Source organism: Odocoileus virginianus, chromosome 8 (assembly GCF_023699985.2).
Source record: "Odocoileus virginianus isolate 20LAN1187 ecotype Illinois chromosome 8, Ovbor_1.2, whole genome shotgun sequence".
NCBI classification, from domain to species: Eukaryota; Metazoa; Chordata; class Mammalia; order Artiodactyla; family Cervidae; genus Odocoileus; species Odocoileus virginianus.
Window position 1 is genome coordinate 14,444,113 of NC_069681.1, and position 24,788 is coordinate 14,468,900.

Genomic DNA, 24,788 nt, shown 5'->3' on the forward strand with positions numbered 1-24,788 from the left:
AAAAGTCTCCCATTAGTACATTTCAGAGGTAAGTGGCCTCCTGTATCACTGGCATGTTATCTACACTACTTATGACAGAATGCTTAGAATTGCCCTCAGCATGACTGCAGTTTCCAAACAATTATTTGGACTGTCACCAGGGGGCACTACCAACCTGTCTGAGACTCTGCACCTAACACTGACTCTGGATGTCACTTGGTTGTAAGGTTCCAAGTTTCGCCCTGTATTCCCCCATTCAATCTGGGCTGCCACAATCAAGACAGGCAGAAAGCGCGAGGATGTTTTTCTTGCATCTGTAGTGGAAACCTTAGCAGACAGTAACTGCTTCGGGTCTGTCAAATAGATGCATTTTCATATTGATACCCACACCTTTTTACAGATAAAACAGAGCATTTGCTTCTCTGCCCACCGACTACTCCACAGTCCATTTATATACTTCATCTTTTCAAACAAAGGCCCATAAATCTTTCCTATAAAGGGCCACATGGGTACCTCAGGGCTCGCAGGAGACCCTTAGATCTGTCACTGATCTGTTCTTGCAATGTCAGAACCAGCCAATACAGGGCATGGTAGTGCCCTAGTAAAACTGGACACAAACTTTATTTTTTCATGTCCCATAAGCTACTATGAACCACTTAAAAAAATGTAATCACCACCTTAGCCACAAAACAGGTGGTGGGCGAGCCAGTCTGTCATCCCTGTTCCAAGGAGTTTGACAGAAGTATTCCAGATGTCTAGATTTCTCTAGAACTCAGCTCTAAAATAAGCTCAGACAGTACTTTGCTTCCAACTGTGTTAGTCTCTCTTTATTCTTTAGTAAACTTCCAGATTAACCACTTCCATTTGTAGGTGATGAAATGTGTAAACAATCCACTTCAAGTGTTGGTTGGCACTGTCATGAGCATGGTCTTTCCCTTTACTCCACTCAGTTACTTCTGATTCTTGTATATTCCAAGTCCCGGAAGTGGTTTCACTGCAGACGTTATCTGAAGGTGCTTTCTAGTGGTAGGCTACAACCAGACTCTAGCTGCTCCAGGAAGGCTACAAGGATGGATTTAGACATGACATATTAAACTAAGAGGCATTCTTTCCAATGAGTTTAAATGCGTTTTATTTTTAGACAACCTACATGACACGTTTTTCTCAAAAACAATGCCTCCGCTCCAAATAAATCAACGTTCAAAACAAATGAAGAGCTCGAGATGACATCAGTCCCATCTGTCTAAGTCCTGGTGTTGTGTGGATGAAAAGCAGTGGCCAGCCAGTTATGACGACAGGTGATTGATCCAAAGTAACTGTCAGCTTTGTTACTGGGAAAACAAGGAAGAGCCCATTAACACACCTTTCTGGCATGAAAGTAGCTCATGTTTCTAGGTTTCAGATGTACTCCCCTATTCAATCCGAGCTGTCATACACACAGACAGACAGAAAGCGCGGGGATGTTGCTTTTGCATCCTAGTGCAAACCAAAGGAACAACTGCAGATTGTTCAAGGTCTATCAGTGGATGCACAACCATCCTTACCAAATCAGAGAAGCATTCTGAGAAGGCTCACCCACCCTATTCCAACAAAAACCTCACACATTCTTTGAACAATCCCTTTGGCAAGACATCTGTACTGTCCTTTGACATTTGTGGTCACTGCTGCCCCAACCCTGTTTAGGGTAGATTGTTTTTGCACCAAGCAGCTTGTTTTAGTTTCCCAACCCAGTGCTAAACCCTGGCCCTTGGCAGTGGCAGCCCAGAGTCCTAACCACTGGACCACCAGGGAATTCCCTAGTGTAGCCTTAAATTTATCTTACTCCTAATTTACATGGAAGCTGCTGAAAGCCAAGATAAATTAGTGGCTTCATTTCTCCTTTAGCAGTTCCTTGCCCAGCAGACATTCATTTAATTTTACTGAAGCAACTAGCATATCAGGTCAGCAGCCTGCTCTAAATTGTATTTACTAAAAGCGAGTAACATCATGGCCTTTCCAACCAGCTGCCAATATTATCATTAACTGGTTTATTTGTTAAAGGTTGTAATACCTCCATTTTTACATGACTGATTTCAACCCACTTCTTTATACTTACACATTTTTCCATCTCTAAACCATCCTTAAAGAATATCATATATGGGGTTACACCATCCTCACGGTAGTCCAGCAGAGCAACCATGCCATCTGGATTCATGTTTTCACCAATAAAGAACTTAGGAAGCAAACAAATACACAGAATTAGATTATACAGGAATGCACTGTATCAAAACACAATAAATCAAAGGAATCAGAACACCAATATCTAATCAAGGCACTATTTAGTCAGCAACTAATGAGTTCTGATGAGGAAAATGCTCACTAATCAAACTTCGGTTCATGCAAAGTACTAATAACCTAATGTTAGGAGTTCAGAGCAATCCAGGGACACTGCGCTCCCTGGAAACCTAACCCCACACATCTCAGTCTAAACCCTACAAACAAGGCTGTTTACAAAGTCAAGCACAAGAGAACACAAGGCCACCAATGAGAAGAGCACATCCCATGAGAAGTTATCTTATGGCCAGAGGATGTGTGAAAACCAGGTTGTGTTCAGCAAAAGTCAGTCACTGGAGTTTCTCCATAGGAAAAGCTCAGATCAGAAAGAGCTTCAGTGGCAACAAGACACACTGGTATCGTAAAAAGAAAACCAGAAGACTAGTTCGGAGTAAACAAGTAATTCCAAAGAACTGGGAAATGTTGAGTCGAATAAGATTTTGGAAGCAGAAGACAAGATCTGGAAACATTCTTGCTTGGGAGCAGAGAAGGCAACTCGCTACAGCCCAGCCTGCTGAAGTAAAATCTGTGAAGTATTTAAACTGCTGAAAACACAGAAAATAACTCCAACTTAATTACATCAGAGGCTCATCAAGTAACTCATGTTTTGCTCAGTTAAAATTATACAATCCTTTGATCCAAATATGTTAAAGTTATTTACCTGATAGTTTTTGAAATTAGCAAGGATGTGCTTGATTTGTTCTGCAGCCCCTGTCATAAAAGGTTTTACTCTTTCTGGTCTCTGTTCTTCAAGTTTCCCTTTAATTCTAAAACAACATATTGACACATTAATCAGTTCTGAGCAAAGTTTCCATTCAGTAAAAATTCCAAACTGAAAACCACCAAACTAGCAAGGAGATTACTAACTCATACGAGTGATGTTTTAAGGCTGTTCCTAACTTTGAATTTCACCTCAGCTTATTCTGTACCAAAGGACTATTCTAAAAAAAGTAAAACCACACAGCACCCTCCAGTATCCTCGTATTTATAAAAAAGCAGCCCCCCTTCTGTGCTCATCAATAGGAAAAAAGCCTTTGACAAGCACGCCTGCTGTTAAAAATCTCAAAGGAAGCCAACCCCTAAAATCCTGTAGGATTTTCAGACATCAGTTGGGTGTGTCAGTATCACTTACGACTTCATGTAATCTTTGATGTACTTCTTGTAGGCTTCTTTTGTGAAGCTGGTTTCCTGCAAGTGATGGTTCATGACAATATCGACACCAGTGATTACTGTGCTTTCGGTACCTTCGCCCTCGGGGCCTTCAGCGGAGGCATTTCCACCAATGAGCGAGTCATCGATGTTACCCTCTGTCCTACTGACCATCTGCATTAAGAAAAGTTTAGTCGCTAACACATCCTCGACCTTACCATAAACGCATAGAAGAATCTATGCTGGCAGCCCTTTCATCCGTCATCCTTCAACACTTAATTCTCATTCAAAACCATGAACAATATGGGGGGAGAAAAAAATCTATGCCCTTCTTTCCCCTCAAACATCTCAGTTCCAGTTCCACAACTCTTCGTTGGCTCAAACGAAAAACGGGTCATTTTACAACCCGGTGGAAGTTTTGCATGGGCTGTCGGGTTGCTGAGCAAAGAAAAACCGGGCAAACGATAAAACGCTTGGGTCGCCCAAACCGGAGACAACCTGTCTGTCCCGGACAGCCTGGGAGGGAGGATGGGCGTCGAAGCGGCGGACCTATTTCCAGGCTCAGCTCCGCCTCCAGTTTTCTAGAAAAACCCGAGCCCGGAAAGAGAGTCTCCTCCGCCAGGAGGCAACGGAGAGGATTGCACAACCTCGGGCGGGGGAGCGGCGGAAACCCGAGCCCGCCCGCCCTCGCCTCCCCCCTGTGCCGCGGACGGGGCCATGGCCCCTGCCCGGCCGACTCACCTTCCCCTCCACCTCCAGACACAGCCCGTCCGCGACCTCCCGGATCTTGTAGATGTCGGAGAACATCTCGTCATCTGCTCGGGGACACAGATCCACCCGTCACGAGGCGCCCGCGGCCCGAGCGGGCGCCATTTCCCGCGCCGCGCCGCCCCTCCCCGGGCGCCCCGGGCCCCGGCGCGCGCCCCCAAACAGCGCCCCTCCTCAGACCCACGACAGCGGCGGCAGAGGCGGCGGCGGCGGCGGCGGCGGCGACCGGCCCCCCGCCTCCACCCATATGCCGCCGCGTGCCCTGCGCGCCGTGTGAGGAGCAGTGCAGTCCCGACTCACGGCTAATGAGGTCCCGGTAGATGATCATGATGGCGACTGGAGGGAGGCGACAGCGGCGCTGGCTTAGCAGGAGCCCGGAGCTCAGAGCGAGCGCAGTGCGGCCGGAGCGGCGCTCGGGGGGAGGGGGGAGCGGGCGGAAAAGGCCGACTCTGCCGCTCCCCGACCTCATATAGAGGGCACGTCCCCCTACGTCATCGCGCGCGGCGCCTCCGGAAGCGCCGCGAGCGGTGACGCGTCACGCAGAGCTGCGCGAGGGGCGGGGCCGCGGTGCGGGCCGTGGGGGAGGGGAGGGGCGCATCCGGGGACTTGGCATCGGGGTACCAGGCCGCGCGTTCCACCCCGGGCTCGCCCGGCGGCCCTGGGAAAGGGGAAGGCAGAGGAGGGGGTGGGGCGGAGGGAAAATGCCGGACGGCGCGAGGGAGAGGAATGGTAGGTGAGGAGCGCGCGGGGGGAGGGAGGAGGAAGACGCTCCCCGGCCCTGAGTGGTGGAGGCGGCGCCTGGGGCCCGGCCGCTCGCGACACTCCAGGGTCGGCCCTGGTAGGTGCCGCCCGGGTGGGGCTTAGATGAAATCTCAAGTTTCCGCCCCAGGCCTGGTGCCGCGCAAGCTCCCGCTGTTTCTGGGAACTGAAAGCGTCAGCTGCTGTGAAGGACTTCGCGTTTACGGAGGGTTCCCTTGACGATGAGGGCAGAGTTCTTGGCTTGTGACCAGCCCCTGTGATCTCCGAGGACCTCGGAGAACTTTTCAGCGCTTGTCCCAGGGCTGCCCCACTTCGAGCTTCCTGATTCCTTTGTGGGGCGGAGCCAAGTCCGGTCTGTGGGACCCACCTCGGCCTGCCTGCCCCCTGGGAATGATCGTGGGGGGCGTAGAGTCTGGAAAGGGGCTTGAGAAGGAAGGAAGTTGTCAAGGAAGTTTGCGCAGCTTTCCCATCTCTCAGTTTGGTCCCATATTTGAAAGCTTGTGGTTCCTAAGGCAGCTAAAGAATCTTGCTGTTTCTGTTTTGCGCTTAGTCCAGAATTAGGTCCTTTGTTTGGAAAAAAAGGATGTGTTGTCACTTCAAAGTGTAGTTGAAGTAAATTAATTTAAAAAATAAAAATAAAGTGTAGTTAAGATAATAACCCAGGAGCTAGGTTAAACATACAAAAAAGACGCTTTCCACCTGCCCAAATTTTATTTGGACTTTAGACTCAATTACTCGGTACTGGGGGAAAAAAAAAAAGACCGGTTTAGTGACATCTTTGGTTTAAAGGCAAATGAGTATGAAATCGGAGAGATTCTTCCATTCCACAAATATATTTGCTGTATCCCTAGCACTGAGGTCCCAACTGTGAACAAGTTAAATCCAGTTATACCCTCACAGAAAATTTCATTCTGATAAATAAAAAATCAGGCAGTTATAACACATTAACAAATTTCCCCATATGCAGCAATAAAGCATTCCACAGAATAAGGGAGGGCAACTGTTGGAGTAGGGCACAAATCAGTGATGGAGGAGTCAAAATGAAAAGGAGCCTCGAAAAGTGATCCTCCCTGGAAGAAGGGGTTTGGGGCTGTACTGGACACCCCCAGGGGACCCTGCGGATACCTGAAAAAAAGCTAAAACTGGAATGAAGGGAATTTGAAAACAAACGGATGTCTTCTGATAAATGGTCCACTAAAGATCGCTGAAACCTCTTGATTATTTCTGAGATGTGTGAATGGAACATTATTATCACAGTTAAATTATTTTCCTCAACTTTAACTTTTCAAATTATTCAGAACCATTCCCATCATTCATACAGTACCGTCAAACATTGGTTTTATGTTCAATTAAAAACTGCCCCCCCCCCCCCCGCGCCCAAGTTTTGTAAGACAGCCACAGTGAAAAAGAGTACTGAAGAGATTAGAATCAAAGCACCCTACCCTGAAGTCTTGGGTTTATCTGGTACTTGTCCTGTGGCTTTGGGAAAGTCAGACTCCCTAAGTCTAAGTATAGAATGCAATTTTTGTGAGTGAAAGAGTTTTGGGAAGTTAAATAAAATAATGAAAAATGACTAGTATCCTCAATAGTTTATCAGTAAATATTGGTTGAACTTGGGTGCAAATTTTATTACTTTTCAAAATACTCCTGAAACTATTCCATTAACCCTATTTTATTTGGAAATATTTGGAGGATTTAGTCGATGTATACTGTACTAAAAGGATTCCCAGGTGACTCAGTGGTCAAGAATCTGCCTGCCAATGCAGGAGACACAGGGTAGACTCCTGAGTTGGGAAGATCCCCTGGAGCAGGAAATGGCAACCCACTCCAGTATTTTTCCTGGAAAAATCCCATGGATAGAAAAGTCCCTGGCAGTCCTCAGGATCACAGAGTCTGACACTACTGAGCGACTGAGCACACATACTGTGCTAAAAACCTTTTATTAACTCACAACAGTCATAGTGGATTCCTGAAAGAATTCAACTTGTGTCCATGAAAGCTTTCAATCTCAGGGTCATATTTGGTCATATTTGATAATTCTGTGACTAGATAATTCTAAAAAATCTTTGGAAAATCTGATTTGAATTTCAGAATATTTTCTAAACTTCTTATGGTCTACAAAATCTTTGTTGTACCTTGAAAATATCTGCTTAGAACACCAGTGATACCGATAGTTGTGAGAAGATTAGGCACCACTTACAAGCCACTGACAAAACTGGGAGAATTTGACTTTTATTCCAGCTAATTGGCTTTTATTTAGGCATCATTTGAATGTTTTTTATTGCATTTCATTCCTTACAGCAGTGATTTCTAACAAATCTAAGATTGTCCGAAATTTTACAGTTTGGCATCTCTTGCAATTAAAGAGATTTCAAAGACAATGTCTTTTGATCTCTTCACACAAGTACTCACATGAAAAAAGCAGCTCACGAGGGTCCTCACTTTTTAGGGATGGACTACATAGCTTAAGCACATGAGAGTTTATTCTCTCTTATTAAAAAAAAAAAAAAATCAAGGGTATTGGCTGAAAAAAACAAAATGCAGAACCTGAAAGCTAAGAATTAGGTTTTGCTTGGCCAACTAAACTGAAACATTAAGCCTGGGACACAACCTCTCATATAGCTCTGACAATCTGCTCCAAAGAAGTAAGGGAGGAGCCAGGATCAGTTCTGTTCAGTTGCTCAGTTGTGTCCAATTCTTTGCAGCCCCGTGGCCTGCAGCCCACCAGGCTTCCTTGTCCATCACCACTTCCTGGATTTTGCTCAAACACTTGTCCACTGAGTCGGTGATGCCATTCAACCATCTCATCCTCCCAGCATTTCACGTTATGTACTCTGCATATATGTTAAATAAGCGGGAGCCAGGATAGGTAGGAGTTCTTGCAACAAAGACCAGTTAGTGGGAACATCAAAAGATTAGTGTTAGCTAAAAATAGCCAAGTATCTCAAGGAAAGTAGAGCTTTTCTTTTTATGGGAAAGCTCACATTCCCCATCTCTTCCTGCCTTCAATCTTTCCCAGCATAAGGGTCTTTCCCAGTGAGTCAGTTCTTCCCATCAGGTGGCCAAAATATTGGAGCTTCAGCTTCAGCACCGGTCCTTCCAATGAATATTCAGGACTGATTTCCTTTAGGATTGACTGATTTGGTCTTCATAAAGTCCAAGAGACTCTCAAGAGTCTTCTCCAACACCACACTTCAAACGCATCAATTCTTTGGCACTCATCCTTTGTAGTCCAACTCTCACATTCTTACATGACTACTGGAAAAACCATAACTTTGACTAGACGAACCTTTGTCAGCAAAGTAATGTCTCTGCTTTTTAATATGCTGTCTAGGTTGGTCATAGCTTTTCTTCCAAGGAGCCAGAGTCTTTTAATTTCATGACTGCAGTCACCATCTGCAGAGATTTTGGAGCCCAAGAAAATAAAGTCTGTCAGTGTTTCCACTATTTCCCCATCTATTTGCCATGAAGTGATGGGACCAGATGCCATGATCTTAGTTTTCTGAATGTTGAGCTTTAAGCCAGCTTTTTCACTCTCCTCTTTCACTTTCATCAAGAGGCTCTTTAGTTCCTCTTCACTTTCTGCCATAAGGGTGGTTTCATCTGCATATCTGAGGTTATTGATATTTCTCCTGGCAATCTTGATCCCAGTTTGTGCTTCATCCAGCCAGGCATTTCACGTGATGTACTCTGCATATAAGTTAAATAAGCAGGAGCCAGGATAATAGGAGATCTTGCAACAATGACCAGTAGTGGGAACATTAAAAGATTAGTGTTAGCTAAAGATAACCAAGTATCTCAAGTTAAGGAAAGTACAGTTTTTCTTTGTATGGGAAGATGCGTGAGTTCACTCCAGGTTCACTGTTCAAGGTGGCTGTAGTGGCTTGATGACTGCAACATCCTTTGATTACTGAAGTGGTAGTCAACATTTTTTCATTGTTGAGGGGTGCAGTCAGACTGAAATTATGAAGCCATGGTGGCTTCATAGGCATCGCAGATCCAGTCTCTTCCTTTCTTCTCCATCATCCATATGGTCTATAATAGGTGCTGGAACTCCAGCCATCACATCCATCTTGCAGGCAGCCAGTAGAGAGGAATGGCCTCAGGAGTACATCCGAGCTTATGTTTTCTTTGTTTTAGGGTGGAACTGTCCAAAAGAACTTTATGTGACGGTGGAAATGTTCTCTATCTGCTGTGTCCAGCACCACAGCCACTAGACCACAAGTGCATTTGAACTGTGGCTAGTGTGACTGTGCAACCAAATGTTTACTTCTGTTTCACTTTAATTAATTTAAACATAAGTATCCATGGCTAGTAACTTTATTGGGCAACAGAGTTCTATAATGAAAGCTCTGTGAGGTGGGGGACATCATTTTGCTAACCCCAGCTCTCAGAACAGAGCCTCACTTGATAATTCTTGATGAGTGAATGGATGAGATGAAGCTTTCTTCATCTCTCTCTCTCTTTTTATAAATCCCTTGTTTATTTTTGGCTGTGCTGGGTCTTCGTGGCTGTGCACAGGCCTTCTCTACTTGCAGCGATCGGGGGCTACTCTCTAGTTTTGGTTCATGGGCTTCTCATTGCGATGGCTCTTATTGTGGGGAAGCGGGCTTCAGTAGTTGTGGGATGTGGGCTCAGTAGCTGTAGCTCACAGGCTCAGTTATTTGTGGTGCATGAGCTTAATTGCTCCACGGCATGTGGCACCAGGGATGGAACCAATATCCCCTGCATTGCAGGGTGGATTCTTAACCACTGGACCACCAGGGAAGCCCTTCTTAATTTCTCTTAATTAGATTACGGCTAATTCCATTTCAGTTAATTAATTGAATTTTGCATATGTCCAAAACCTGGTATCACAGTGCTTTTCAAACTGAGAATTGAGAAACAATTTAGTGAGTAGTGACCAACTTTATTAAAAATGAAATAAGATACAAAAGAAAATAGAATCACATGTAGTAAAGATGAGCATTGTTTCATGGAACTTTTGTGTTAAATTTATACGTGTATATATGTATTGGGTCTCAACATAAGATGTATTTTTTCATGTGGGTCTAGGCCCAAGAGGTTTGAAATCCTTTGATTTAGGCAAATTTTCTCTTCAAATATATTTCTTGACAGCATCAACTGTTCAATTTTAGTAGTACATGTCCCAAAATTTGGTGAACACTTATTTTTGACCCTGGCACCCTTTTGGACGGGGTTCTTATTGCCTTCTGTTTTGTGAAATTCTTTATGCTTAACAGGAGAATACCAAGGCCAGCTCCTAGCAACATCTAGGCCTAGCTGAGAGTACAGATTCCTGTCCCCTTAAGTGAAACCAAGCAACATAACTAGTGTAACTTCTATTGTTTTTGTTTTTTAAGTTTTTATTTTGTGTTGGAGTACAGTCGATTAACAATGTGTGATAGTTTCAGGTGAACAGCAAAGGGACTCGGCCATAATCCATTGATGTTTTTGATTAATGTAAAATGATCACTAAAATTTAAGATATTTTTAGGCGTTTGGATATTTCTTTTTGCTTTGAAAAATAGAACTTTGTTCTGATTATAAAAATAATAATACACATCATAGAGTACTTATAAACCATAGAAGAAGCCACCTATAGCTATAAGTGACATGTTAATATTCTCAGTCAGTTTGTAGATTAATAAAAAGGGGGGTGTGTGGGGGGGATCCTACTGATGTTAAAGCAACTTCTCTATCAGACTTAGGGCATAAGTCTCTTTTCTTTTAGGCCTACTCTAAGAGAAGAGATCTGTTAACAAGCCAATTCAAAGATCTCCTGGTTGAAACTACTTTTAATTATTTTTAGACTGGATTTTTGAAAATATCTAGTAAAAGATTATTGGGCTAATCAGTGAGCTAAGTGGGTAACTCCAGCTTTCCCATTCTTAATCTCTCTTAGGTCTATCAGAAAATTGTTCAAGTATTTTTTATTTATTATGAATATTTCCCCATATCAGTAGCTATTTATCTAAAATGTCATCTAAAATTAATATAAGTAGTCCAACTGATGAATGTACTATAATTTATTTTTAAATTATACATCTAAAAATTGGAAAACACGGAGATGCACAAAGAATTTTTAAAAATATATATTCAGGTACCCACACAACCACAATGAATAGTAGCTAACATTTTTCATATTTGCTTAAAGTTTTTTTTAAGAAAAATTTTACAGGTAAACTTCTTTATCCACCTTTATCTCATTCCAGAGGTTCATCCACCCTCCTCACTGATACCCATTCAGGTAACAACATTATCCATATCCACATTCCTGTAAGAAAGGGATAAACAGAAATTGGAGGGTCTATTCCTTCCGTCTAGGGCCTGACTCAGCAGTTGCACAGGTCACTTCTTTTGTCTTATTTCCAGAACCTGATCACAGAACGCTCAGCTCCCAGAGTGATCAGGAAATATATTCGTCACACTGGTTGGAAAATTGATAAGGAGTTGAAAGAAGAAGCAGTCTCAGTCACAGGCATTATCGGCATTTCTGTGTTAGGTGGCATGAATGTGTGCTCAGTCACCTCTTTGCGACCCCATGGACTGTAGCCCACCAGGCTCCTCTGTCCATGGGAATTTTTAGTCAAGAATACTGGAGTGGGTTGTCATTTCCTCCTGGGAGTGGAAGGAGGATATAGAGCACAGAATTACGTCAGAGGAAAATTTAATGGCTGTGAAATAGTGGCTGTCTTTTCCCTCAGTTTCTCCATCTTGCCTCACAGATGTGTAAGCCCTTTTTCATTATGAATGAATGAATGAACATGAATAAATCAATAGTAGAGTTATTTCCATACTTATTTTCACCTTCCTTCCAGATTACTAATTTGTTGGCCGTCTTACTTCTCTTTTCTACATGATCTTTCCTTTCCTGGTGCATCCGGCCTGTCTGCCCATCCCTTCCCATAATAGTCATGGAATTCAGTGCCTAGTAGGAACCCAGTACAATTTTAGAAGATCAAAGAAAATTTAGGATTTTAAAATAAAGGGCCTGAAAGCAGTAGAATCTCATCATTAGGACAAATCATGTTACAAAGTAGTAGTATCACTATCCCCTCTAGGAAATGAATATATAACTGTTTGCATAAATGTAACAATTTCTCAGATATTTCATATTAAATTACTAATAGTGATTACTGTGGAGACCGTGGTTGGGGTTAATGTGGAGAAGAGTTAGTTTTATTTTTAATTTTATACCCAATAGTACTGTTTGAATCTTTAACACATGTATGTTACTTTTACAATTAAAATATTATAGTGCAGTGCTTCCCAAACTTTGGGAGTTTATATACTAAGAACATTTACAAGGGATTCCTGGTGGACCAGTGGTTAGGACTCTTTCACTGCTGTGGCCCAGGTTCAACCCCTGCTCAAGGAACTAAAATCCTGAAAGCTGCATGGCACTGCCAAAAAAAAAAATATTTCCAAGAAATTTGAATCTCAATATAAGTTTGCCAATAAACCCATTAGAAATATAACCATGACTGTGGCCTACGATTGCCATTTCATAAATGAAAGGGCATAATCTCTAAGTAATGGGTAATCCTCTAAACTGAATACATTTAATTCTGTGAAAAATTCGTTGCTGCTGCTGCCACCGCCAAGTCACTTCAGTCATGTCCGACTCTGTGCGACCGCACAGATGGCAGCCCATCAGGCTCCCTCATCCCTGGGATTCTCCAGGCAAGAACACTGGAGTGGGTTGCCATTTCCTTCTCCAGTGCATGAAAGTGAAAAGTGAAAGTGAAGTCACTCAGTTGTGTCCGACTCTTAGCGACCCCATGGACTGCAGCCTACCAGGATCCTCTGTCCATGGGATTTTCCAGGCAAGAGTACTGGAGTGGGGTGCCATTGCCTTCTCCGGAAAAATTTGTTACATTGTCCTTATTTTTCTCATTTTTGGTTTGGATCTTTTAAAAACTTTTTAGTCTGGCTTTCCCTGTGTATTTATACTTGGCACAGATAAGATGAGTGACTTGCTCAAGGACACATAGCCAGTGGATAGCAGAGGGGAGGAATCCAGGTTTATGGACTTCTGGCTCTCCAGGGGGTCCTTTTGGTTGAATATGCGAATGAATACAGCCAGATACTTTGAATTCTGACACCAGAATTCAAGCTTTTTTAGAATGAATTAACCCAACACTTATGTTTAGGATATGAACAACAATGAAAAAAAAGTGAAAATCCAAAAGAGGATGTTTTGGAGGCAGTATTTAATCGATCTAAATCGTTTTTGAAATTTCTTGCAGAGTTGAGACAAACAGGGAAGAAAACAATAGTAGACCTCTTCATTAAGCGGTTGGCATGGCAACAGTAATTTTTCAAGACTGCCTTAGGTGGAGTCATTGGAATGTTAACAATGAAAAGAGATCAATTTTTTCTTTAGGGTTCTTAGAGCATACTAAGGCATAGTAATTTATGACTGCTTTTAGAGCAATTCTATTTGACATATCAGATATGTAAAAATGTAGTCAGAAGCCCAAGAACTAAAATTATAGAAATATATATAGTCCTATGTATGATATAAATAAATAAAATCTATAATTTAAATATGTAAACTGAAATATAGCATAAAATATAAATGTATGTGATGTAAAATGGAAATATTATAAAAATATATCATGTATGTTTCTATCCATATATTTCATATACAGTATAAACATATTTATAGAAATATAAATGAACATGAATAGATAATTTTTTATTGGCCCATTTTTGTCCTACCCTGTATTGTGTATCCTTTAGTATAGATAGAGATGTCAGAGATGTTGGTACCATTCTCAGAAACTGTCCCAAAATGAAAAGAATTAGATTTGTAACAAATAGCTTTATGGTGATGAGGAAATCATCACACATGCTAGTAAAGTAATGCTCAAAATTCTCTAGGCCAGGCTTCACCAATACGAGAACCAAGAACTTCTAGATGTTCAAGCTGGTTTTAGAAAAGGCAGAGGAACCAGAGATCAAATTGCCAACATCCAATGGATCATTGAAAAAGCAAGAGAATTCCAGAAAAACATCTATTTCTACTTTATTGACTATGCCAAAGCCTTTGACTGTGTGGATCACAATAAACTGTGGAAAACTCTGAAAGAGATGGGAATGCAAGACCACGTGACCTGTCTCTTGAGAAATCTGTACCACGTCAAGAAGCAACAGTTAGAACTAGAAATGGAACAACAGACTGGTTCCAAATACGAAAAGTAGTACGTCAAGGCTGTATATTGTCACCCTGCTTATTTAACTTATATGCAGAGTATGTCATGAGAAAGGCTGGACTGAATGAAGCACAAGCTGGAATCAAGATTGCCAGGAGAAATATCAATAATCTCAGATATGCAGAAGACACCACCCTTATGGCAGAAAGTGAAGAAGAACTAAAGAGCCTCTTGATGAAAGTGAAAGAGGAGAGTGAAAAAGTTGGCTTAAAACTCAACATTCAGAAAACTAACATCATGGCATCTGGTCCCATCACTTCATGGCAAATAGATGAGGAAACAATGGAAACAGTAAGAGACTTTATTTTCTTGGGGTCCAAAATCACTGCACAAGGTGATTTCAGCCATGAAATTAAAAGACGCTTGCTCCTTGGAAGAAAAGCTATGATCAACCTAGGCTGCGTGTTAAAAAGCAGAGACATTACTTTGACAACAAAGGTCCATGTAGTCAAGGCTATGGTTTTTCCAGTGGTCATGTATGGATGTGAGAGGTGGACTGAGCACCGAAGAATTGATGCTTTTGAGCTGTGATGTTGGAGAAGACTCTTGAGAGTCCCTGGACTGCAAGGAGATCCAGCCAGTCCATCCTAAAGGAGATCAGTCCTGAGTGTTCATGGGAAGGACTGATGTTGAAGCTGAAACTCCAGTACTTTGGTCACCTGATGTGAAGAACTGACTCCTTGGAAAAGACCCTGATGCTGGGAACGATTGAAGGTGGGAGGAGAAGAGGACAACAGAGGATGAGATGGCTGAATGGCATCACTGACTCAGTGGGCATAAATTTGAATAAACCCGGGGAGTTGGTGATGGACAGGGAGGCCTGGCGTGCTGCAGTCCACAGGGTCGCACAGAGTGAGACACAACTGAACGACTGAACTGAACTGATGAGGAAATATAGTTCCAAGTAGTCTTTCTTGTCCCAATTCTGGGAAGGTGTCTCAGGAAAACAACCTTGTGTTCGTTCTCCTTTATCCTCACACACAGTACTTCTGACACCAGGTGTGTCATTTTTTTCCCATGCCAACCAATTCTCCAACACCAGCTGGATGTCCATCAGTTCAGTTCATTTCTGACACTAATGACCAGAATCCCACATGTTAAGGGCTCAGTACCACAAGACTCAGATGCACCCCTCTTCAGTTGCCTGTTGTAAGCAGTAGGTCCCCAGATTACGAAAAGCTTCTGTGCAACTTGACTACTCATCAAAGGTTCCCTACAAAGGACTACAAATGACCTGCTCCTTGGATTCAGTCATTTGTGAGAGCAGCTCACAAAACTCAGGAGAACAGTTTACTTAATTCTTGCTGATTTACCTACTCTCAAGAAAAGTATGAGACCTCATTTTCATCTTTATGACTCTAGACTGTAATAAAGGTCTCTAATTAGTAGTAGTAGCAACTGGCTGATTATAGGATATCCTAGTCTTACTTTCTGGCTGAACTGGCCTTTAGTTGGGAACCTGTGGTCATTTGTTAAACACTAGAGCCAGTGGGCTGTAAAACAGTAGTTTTCATCCCTGGCTATACATTAGAACTGCTTGGAAAACTTTTTAAAAATCCCAATGCCCAGGCCATTCTCCAGATCAATGAAATTTGGTTCTCTGTGAGTGAGACACAGGCATCAGAATTCTTTTTTTTTTTTTTTTTTTGCTGTGCCTTATGGCTTGGCAGGATCTTAGTTCCCCAACCACGGAGCAAAACCGTGCCCTCTGCAGTGGAAGTGAGGTGTCTTAACCACTGGATCGCCAGGGAATTCCCTTAAGAGATTTTAATAAGGATTTTTCAAGATAATAGTCAAGAGAAGTACTTTGATTCCTTTTAAAAGTGCGAGTGCCCGACAAAGGAAGCCAGAAAGAGAAAACAGCTAAGTGGTTTGGGGGCGTGCTGTCTGCAGTGTGACCATCCTGACCCCTCAGAAGATAATTGCTCAACAGTCAAGTTGGGGAGGCTGAGCCAACTTGGGAGGGCTGAACGATGAGAAAGACTGTGGGAAGTGCCTCACTTAACTCTTTTCTCTCTCTCTGAGAAAGAAGCTACTAACTGTCTGTACAAATTAGAGGCACAGTTGGGCTCAGATGGTCCCTTTCTCTGCAGGGCTTCCGTCATCCGTGTTTAAATCTGATTTCTTGGAAATCCCCACTCTTCAGTTCTCTCTAATTTTTCTCTGTAACATTTATCTGTAACCAACATACTATTTGTTTTATTTATTTTTAATTTAAATTTATTTATTTTTAGTTGGAGGATAGTTGCTTTACAATATTGTATTGGTTGCTGCCATACATAAATATGAATCAGTCATGGGTATATGTATGTCCCTTCCCTCTTGCACCCCCTCCCACCTCCCATTTTATTTATCTTTTAATCTTCTGCCTCCCCTCAAGACACCAGAGAGGTAGAGATTGCCCTTTTTGCTCATGGATATATCCCCAGTGCCTGGAACAGTGCCTTGTAGAGAACCAATCAATAATTGTTCAAAGAATGGACCTCAGATCAAGACTACTAATAGTGCAACTTCCTGGTGGTCCAGTGGCTAACACTCTGCACTCCTAATGCAGGGGGCCCTGGTTTGATCCCTGGTCAGAGAACTAGATCTCTGTAGCAACTAAGACCCAGCACAACCAAATAAATATTTTTTAAAGGCTAATAAGAGTAACTAATATAGATTTAGTCTCATATTCCAGCATAGCAACCCTATGAGGTGGTCACATTTGTGTAGTCAGCTTTTCTGAATCCCTTTATGACCTGCAGTTTAGGTTTTTGGCAGTGCCATTGACAAAAGATGAAGGTGGAAGAATAGCAGTTAGGGGCTAGAAGAGGCTGTTTGGAGAAGTTAACCTAGAAAAGAGCTCTTCCTCTGAAGCAGGAGAAATGCTCTAAGACATTCTGTTCAGGAAAAAATGCAAGAGGTGGAAGAGTAGGACATGTACAGCAGAAAGCAAATTTAACACCCATAATACAGCCAGCACGTTGCTATAGATAACATGCATGTATTTGCAAAAGTATAGATGACAGTCTAGAAGGATATGCAGCACATTGATAACAGTGGCCAGCCCTGGGAGGCAGTGGAGTGGAGGAAAAGCACGGTTAAGGGGAACTTCAGTGCTCACTGTGATGCTTAGATTATAATGTATCACAAGAATGTTTTCCTATATAATTTCACCTCTAATTTATAAAACATTCTTTGTCTCATAGATACCAAACATAAGAAAACAAGCAAAGTAGGGGGAAGTACTTACATTTTTTATAGACAATGTGTTACAAAAATGCACTACAGAAATAAGAAGCATACACACCTGGAAGAGTTAAGGGCTTTGTATTTCTGAATCCTGCAGCAGGAGGTAATGGATTTTCAGTTCACTTAATAAGCAGAGTATGTGAGTGTGCATGCACACTAGCATGATTTTGATCCAAAACACTGCCCCATAAATTACTTTGCTAAAAACAGCAGCAAGTACTTATTAGGGAGCAGTGAAGGAGGGGTGGGTGGAGGCTTGTCAACACATTGCAGGAGGAAGATAGCTTATCTTCAGCTTTCCATTCTTTCAAGTGAAAAGCACACTGGCTTGGAAATTAGAGATAATATAACTTGGTGAGTGGATTCATTTCTTTTCCTTACACTTTGCCCTGCTTGAGAAGTTACTGGTGGCAGCTTGTAGAGCTGTGTAGCATCCAGCACCTTTCACAATGAATGAGGCCATTGTTGCAAAAGGAAAGTGAGAGTAAGACAAGATGAAGCCAGAGGTAAGTATGCTGTCAAACTGAGGGTCACAGGTGTCAGAGGTGGCCTCCAAATTTGCCCAGGAGCTTTTAGCAACCAACAGGGTGGTGGTGGATATAAGTAGTTATTAGTTATAAGATTCATTGTCACTTTTTATTAAAAGATCATTTTTTTCTAGAAGAAACTTTTTTTTTGGCTCCATCAAGTCTTAGTTGTGGCATGTGGAATCTAGTTCCCTGACCAGGGATCAAACCTGGGTCCCCTGATAGGGAGCTTGGAGTCTTAATCACTGAACCACCAGGGAAGTCCCTAGAAGAAAACTTTTATTTTAAAGTGTCCAATAGGGACTTCCCCTGTGGTCCAGTGGTTAAGAATCCACCGTGCAACACAGGGAACATGAGTTCAATTCCTAGTCGGAGAATGAAGATCCCACATGCCATGGGGCAACTAAGACACCTTGCTGCAAGTACTGAGCCTGTGAACCACAGCTAGGGAGTCTGCGTGCCACAGTAAAAGAGCCCTCGTGGTGTGACCGAGCCCTGAGGCAATCAAGCAGTGTTCAGCAGTGAGACACACAAGGCGTTTCTCCCATGAGCCCCCGTCAGTAAATACCCCTGCAGCAAATCAGGAAGTGTAGTAACGGGTTACACATACAGTTGTTTGTGTTTGTTCGTCTTGCCACATCACATGGCCTGTGGGATCTTAATTCCCTCACCAGGGATTGAACCCAATCTGGCAGTGAAAGTGTGGAGTCCTAACCACTGGACTGCCAGGGAATTTGCTGTGGCTTCTTTCTTACGGTCTCCTTAAATGCAGCCCTAATGTTCCAGCTCAACTGCATAGCAGTAATTCTGCTAGCCAAAGCCTTTGACTGTGTGGATCACAATAAACTGTGGAAAATTCTTAAAGAGATGGGAATACCAGACCACCTGACCTGCCTCTTGAGAAACCTGATTGCAGGTCAGGAAGCAACAGTTAGAACTGGACATGAAACAACAGACTGGTTCCAAATAGGAAAAGGAGTACGTCAAGGCTGTATATTGTCACCCTGCTTATTTAACTTATATGCAGAGTACATCATGAGAAATGCTGGGCTGGAAGAAGCACAAGCTGGAATCAAGATTGCTAGGAGAAAAATCAATAACCTCAGATATGCAGATGACACCACCCTTATGGCAGAAAGTGAAGAGGAACTAAAAAGCCTTTTGATGAAAGTGAAGGAGGAGAATGAAAAATTTGGCCTACAGCTCAACATTCAGAAAACTAAGATCATGGCATCTGGTTTCATCACTTCATGTGAAATGGATGGGGAAACAGTGGAAACAGTGTCAGACTTTATTTTTGGCGGCTCCAAAATCACCGCAGATGGTGATTGCAGGTATGAAATTAAAAGACGCTTACTCCTTGGAAGGAAAGTTATGACCAACCTAGATAGCACATTTAAAAGCAGAGACATTACTTTGCCAACAAAAGTCTGTCTAGTCAAGGCTATGGTTTTTCCAATAGTCATGTATGAATGTGAGAATTGGGTGGTGAAGAAAGCTGAGCACCAAAAAATTGATGCTTTTGAACTGTGGTGTTGGAGAAGACTCTTGAGAGTCCCTTGGACTGCAAGAAGATCCAACCAGTCCATCCTAAAGGAGATCCGTCCTAAATATTCATTGGAAGGACTGATGCTGAAGCTGAAACTCCAATACTTTGGTCACCTGATGCAAAGAGCTGACTCATCGGAAAAGACCCTGATGCTGGGAAAGATTGAGGGCAGGAGGAGAAGGGGACAACAGAGGATGAGATGGCTGGATGGCATCACCGACTCGATGGACATGGGTTTGGGTAGACTCTGGGAATTGGTGATGGACAGGGAGGCCTGGCGTGCTGCGATTCATGGGGTCGCAAAGAGTTGGGACACGACTGAGTGACTGAACTGAACTGAATTCTGCTAGCAGGCTGATCCTTCCTCTCAGCTTTCTGAGGTCTGGATTGATTCAAAGATAAAATTATTTAATGATCTGGAATGGACAGAATATTCTTCAAGCAATTTAACACACGTTATTGTTTCTGTAACACATATGTCTGCTGGGGACTCCTATCCCCAGGAAGCCCAGATACGGTTGGCATGTACCCTCCAAGGAAATCCAAGACCCGCCCCAAGATTCCTAGTAATGTGTTTCTTCTCACAGCCACTGACAAAAGTGAAAAAAAGAGAGAGCATGACCTTCCAGCACTGCAGTTGTGGGTGTCCCTGTGTCTACAGTATCCTCAAGCCACCAGCTTCAACTTCCCTTATCCAGTAGCTCAGACCAGCTCCTGGCTGTTCCCTCTCCTCCTCCCTGCTTCCTGTCTTCCCCATTAGAACAGAGAGAGAGAGGCAGCTTAGCCATCTCTTCTCCTTCTGTCAAGGTCTCTCACTTCTGTTACAAGCTGATTTGTTGAAGTCGGTTCCCAAAGGCAGTTCTTTTCCAAGAGGAAAAACAGAAGTTATTAGCATTCGAGCTTTGGGGAAGACAGGTAGTATTAGCGTTTTATTTGTTCATTCAGCACGGCTCTGTGTACCACATGCAGAGTCTTTGCCCTGAGGGAAAAGGGGAGCAGATAGGAGATTAAACATGCAAATTACAATAGTGTCCCAGCCCTCTCTGTAGGGGAGGTCACAATACCACTGACAGCATTTAACTCAGATAAAAGTCAATCAAAATCAACTCGTGGGCGTTAGCTGGCAGTCCAGTGGTTAGGACTCACTCCTCTCACTGCCAAGGGCACGGGTTCAATCCCTGGTCACGACCCCCAGGCCGTGAGTCATGGCCAAAAAAAAAAAAAAATCATTTATTTACAGAATACCAGAAGTGTCTGAAGATAACCCTCATAGACGCCCTTTAACTTAATAGCTGTCTATTATTTATGCGCTTTTGGCGGCCCCGGGTCTTGGTTGCAGTGTGCGGGCTTGCTCTAGTTGTGACAGGGCCCCAGGCGCGTTTCTGTGGGTGCCGCGCGGGCTTCCCTGCGGTGGCCTCTCCTGTTGCCGCTCGAAGGTACCAGAGCACAGGCTCCGCTGCGCCACAGCGTGGGACATTCCTGGGCCAGGGATCGAACCCATGTCCCCCCCAGTGGCAAGTGGTTCTTAGCCACTGCACCACGGGGAAAGTCCTGTAACTGTCTTTTAGCAGGCATCTAGAATTACTAATACATATTCGACCATGTTGGGTGTTTGAAGGGGCACAGGTATTGGAGTCCTTCTGCCTCATTGGGGTTCAGCATCAGTTAAGACTAAAATCAAGGAGTTAGGGAGCTGGGACCAAAATGTCACCTTTGTTGCTGACAGAGGCCCAGTTGGAGGTCATAGATTCTATCAGTGCAAGGCTTCCTAATACTTAACCCCCAAACGAGGCCTGTAAACCACACTGCCTAGAGGAGAGAGTGGTAAGCCAGGTCCCTAGAGGTGGGTGGGGGCAGGGGGGTGGATAGGAAGGGGTGAGACCACCTATGTCCAGTGGGTTCTTCCAAACGCACCAAGTGAGTGGGAGAGGCTGGGGCTAGAGGATTTCTTTGCATTTTGGTCCCTTATAGGATGTCTGTGAAGTTAGGGTATCTGGTGCCATATCTCAGGAATTTGACTTGTGAATTTCATTTGAATTGGTTTGAATAAGAATGCGTGTGGGTCCAACCCCTGCTCAGGAAACTATTAATAGATCTCACATGCCACAACTAAAGGTCCGGCATGCCACAAAGAAGGCTCAAGATTCCGCAGGCTGCAACTAAGACTTGGCGCAGCCGAATGAATAAGTAAATATTGATAAATAAATAATTTTGTAAAAAGTGGTCAGGGAGGAGGCCTTGAGTGACTGTACTGCATATGCTGGGACTAGTCAGGGGGATGGGTATTCTTATCCTTAGGGACAAATCTGTTCCAAGTGGCTGTGAACCTACTACATGTGAGCCTGGGGTGACAAGAGGGTGAAAAAAAGCAGGAGTCAGCTTTTGAGATAGGGCATGGGTTATCTTAGGCTTCCCAGGTGGCGCTAGTGCTAAAGAACCTGTCTACCAATGCAGGAGACATAAGAGACACAGGTTGATCCCTGGGTGGGGAAGACCCCCTGGAGGAGGAAATGGCAGCCCACTCCAGTGTTCTTAACTGGAGAATCCCATGGACAGAGGAGCCTGGCGGGCTACAGTCCATAGGGTAGCACGGTTTTGGACGTAGCTCGGCCTGTGTATACCACTGTGGTTCACAAGGTGTGGTCCCAAAGATCTTTTCAGGAGTCTACTATACCAAAACTATTTTCAAAATTAATGCCAAGCTGTTAGTTGCTGTTTTCATTCTCATATTTTCACAATGTTCCATAGAGTTTTTCAGAGGCTACATGATGTGTGATATTGCAATAGATTTAATAGAGAAGTATGTACTCAGCTGTTGAAGGTATTTGAAAAAAACGTAAAATAATGCTTCTTTTCTCACTAACTTGTTTTGGAAAATATAGTTATTTTTCATAAAATGCTATTTATCTTAACATGTGAGTGAGTGAGTGAAAGTCGCTTAGTCGTGTCTGACTCTTTGCAACCCCATGGAATAGTCCATGGAATTCTCCAAGCCAGAATGCTGGATTGGGTAGCAGCTTCCTTCTCCAGGGGATCTTCCCAACCCAGGGGCTGAACCCAGATCTCCCGCATTGCAGGCGGATTCTTTACCAGCTGAGCCACCAGGGAAGCCCAGCCACCAGGGAAGCACATCTTAACATGTAGTGGGCTTATTATTGTTATTTTAGATAAATACATATTTTAAAATTTAAGCATCTGGTATGGTAAATATCCAAAGACATAATCCACATAAAGAAAAGCACTGAGTCCTCAATACTTTTTTTAATTGAAATACAGTTGATTTACAGTATCATCTTAGTTTCAAGCATAGTGATTCAGTATTTTTACAGATTATACTCCACTATAGATTATTATAAGGTAATGACTATAATTCCCTGTGCTACACCGTATATTCTAGTTGCTTATCTACTTTATCCATCGTAGTTTGTATCTGTTAATCCCATATCCCTAATTTGTTTCCTCCCTCCTCCCCTCTCCTGTTTGGTAACCACAGGTTTGTTTTCCTCAGTAATATTAAAAGTGTACAGAGTTAAATTCAATGCACATTGGATCTTGGAACAGAAAAAGAATATTAGTGGGAAAATTGATGAAATCCAAACAAAGTCAGTAGTTTAGTTAATAGTATTGTATCAATTCAATTTCTTAGCTTTGGTAAATGTATTTTGGTTACATGAGATATGCACATTAGAGAAAGCTGGGTGAAGGGTATATGAGAATTCTTTGTACTATCTTTCTATTCTTCTGGAAATCTAGAATTACTTCAAAGTAAAGAGTTTTTGTAAAAAAAAAAAAAAAGTGTAAAAGCATCTAAAGACCAAAAGTTTGAGAGCCACTGACTTACTATATGCCAAGCTCTGCGTTGGAATCTGAAAATATAAAGATAGGTTACTGATTGCACTCACTAACTATGTACACACAAGCAGGGTTTAATACTGTCTGACTTGTGAGCAACTAGTCTTTTGTGTATGGACATGGTCTTACAACTCTTCCTGTTTCCCTTTTCACTTTGACTTCTAGGAAGCTCAGAGCCAAATGTGGGCTCATTTCCAGCAATAGGATCTTCTGGAATGCTTTTATGTTGTAATTTTTTCCTGCTTACACCCAATTTCTCTACTTTCATTTTCGCTTTGTCCTGATTCCCTCACTTTGTATTTTGATTTTTCTCATGTGTATTTTATTTGATGTACTACCACACAGCCCTCTGTAGGCCACATCAAACCTCTTTTGAAACAAGGCAGGACACTAACAGAAAACACTTAGGGTTAGAGTTCGTGGCATCTTCTAAAAATGTACTTTAAAATCTTGAGAATGTGTTAGAAACCATCCCCATCTTTGATGAGATGACAACCTATTATATTACCACATATTCAAACAGCTACTGGAACCAGCAGAACTTAATAGGTTACAAAGGTGGTACAGGCCAAGTAGGAATTCAGGAGAAGAGAGGCCCATTTCTGTCTTTATGGGAAAGGTGCGGCCCCACTAGTCCTTGAAATATGGGTAGTCTATCATTGAAAAGGTAGGAAGGGGGGAGTCCCCTGGAGCTGGTTAAGACTTCACCTTCCAATTCAGGGGTTGAGGGTTCAATCCCTGGTCTAGGAGCTAAGAACCCGCATGCCTGGTAGCCAAAAAACCACAACATAAAACAGAAGCAATATTGTAACAAACTCAATGAAGACTTTAAAAATAATCCATATTAAAAAAAAAAAGAAAAGGTAGGAATGGTGGGCTTGTTTAGATATATATGTGCAGTGTTTATATATATATGAAATTTGAATACTCAAACATATACGCATATATGGTGGCAGAAAAACCATGGCTGGAATACAGTTTACTAGCCTTTTTGGCATTCTCATTTACTTTAAAACCAGTTGAGCTGTGATTACGTCATTTTGTTCTTTCAGCTGCTGCTATATCTGGATTTTATCTCCCTTCGTAAAGTATTCCAAATTTACCCTGGTTATCCAGTAACCAGTAGAAATGTTAAACGGGCACCTCAATGAATTCTAACTTCCTCTTAGAGGAAAAAGTGTCTCTAATTTTATTTTATGGCAAACTTAAGTAGAAAACACTGATTGGCAAACAGCTTGAATACAAATTGAAAACTTCATATTATCAATTCTAAAGTGAAAGAAAGTGAAAGTCACTCAGTCATGTCCGACTCTTTGTGACTGTGTAGTCCATGGAATTCTCCAGGCAAGAATACTGAAGTGGGTAGCCTTTCCCTTCTCCAGGGGATCTTCCCAACCCAGGGATTGAACCCAGTTCTCCTGCATTGCAGGCAGATTC

General features: G+C 42.7%; 2 protein-coding genes and 2 non-coding genes across 5 annotated transcripts in view; 1 reads left to right on the plus strand and 3 right to left on the minus strand.

The window, feature by feature from the left end:
* Window positions 1-219: 219 nt before the first annotated feature.
* Window positions 220-349, minus strand: LOC139036380 (small nucleolar RNA SNORA31). The gene has a single exon (XR_011489176.1). It is a non-coding gene; the product is annotated as a small nucleolar RNA SNORA31 (small nucleolar RNA).
* Window positions 350-558: 209 nt separating this feature from the next.
* On the minus strand, window positions 559-4,655 carry TPT1 (tumor protein, translationally-controlled 1). The gene is made up of 6 exons (XM_070471206.1): window positions 4,510-4,655; window positions 4,183-4,256; window positions 3,425-3,615; window positions 2,954-3,059; window positions 2,075-2,191; window positions 559-1,310 (listed from the first exon to the last, which is right to left on the minus strand). The coding sequence occupies exons 1-6, from the start codon at window positions 4,535-4,537 to the stop codon at window positions 1,308-1,310; spliced, it is 519 nt and encodes a 172-aa protein (XP_070327307.1). The 5' UTR covers window positions 4,538-4,655; the 3' UTR covers window positions 559-1,307.
* On the minus strand, window positions 1,380-1,511 carry LOC139036379 (small nucleolar RNA SNORA31). Its single transcript, XR_011489175.1, has one exon. It is a non-coding gene; the product is annotated as a small nucleolar RNA SNORA31 (small nucleolar RNA).
* Window positions 4,656-4,857: 202 nt separating the features above from the next.
* The window catches only part of SLC25A30 (solute carrier family 25 member 30), an 84,797-nt gene continuing 64,866 nt past the window's right edge, over window positions 4,858-24,788 (plus strand). Inside the window, exon 1 of one of the 2 annotated variants that reach the window (XM_070471204.1) lies at window positions 4,858-4,938. In XM_070471204.1, the coding sequence (XP_070327305.1) occupies window positions 4,936-4,938 (3 nt within the window). In that variant the 5' untranslated portion in view covers window positions 4,858-4,935. The remainder of the gene's footprint in view (window positions 4,939-24,788) is intronic. The other variant, XM_070471202.1, reaches the window with a different exon arrangement.

Excerpts from the sequence above, each read along its gene's own strand:
- TPT1 (XM_070471206.1), bottom strand. The coding sequence starts at position 4,537 with ATGATCATCTACCGGGACCTCATTAGCC. Across the intron at positions 4,257-4,509 it reads CTACCGGGACCTCATTAGCC|ATGACGAGATGTTCTCCGAC; the intron begins GTGAGTCGGGAC and ends GTCCCCGAGCAG. Across the intron at positions 2,192-2,953 it reads CTAATTTCAAAAACTATCAG|TTCTTTATTGGTGAAAACAT; the intron begins GTAAATAACTTT and ends TTGCTTCCTAAG.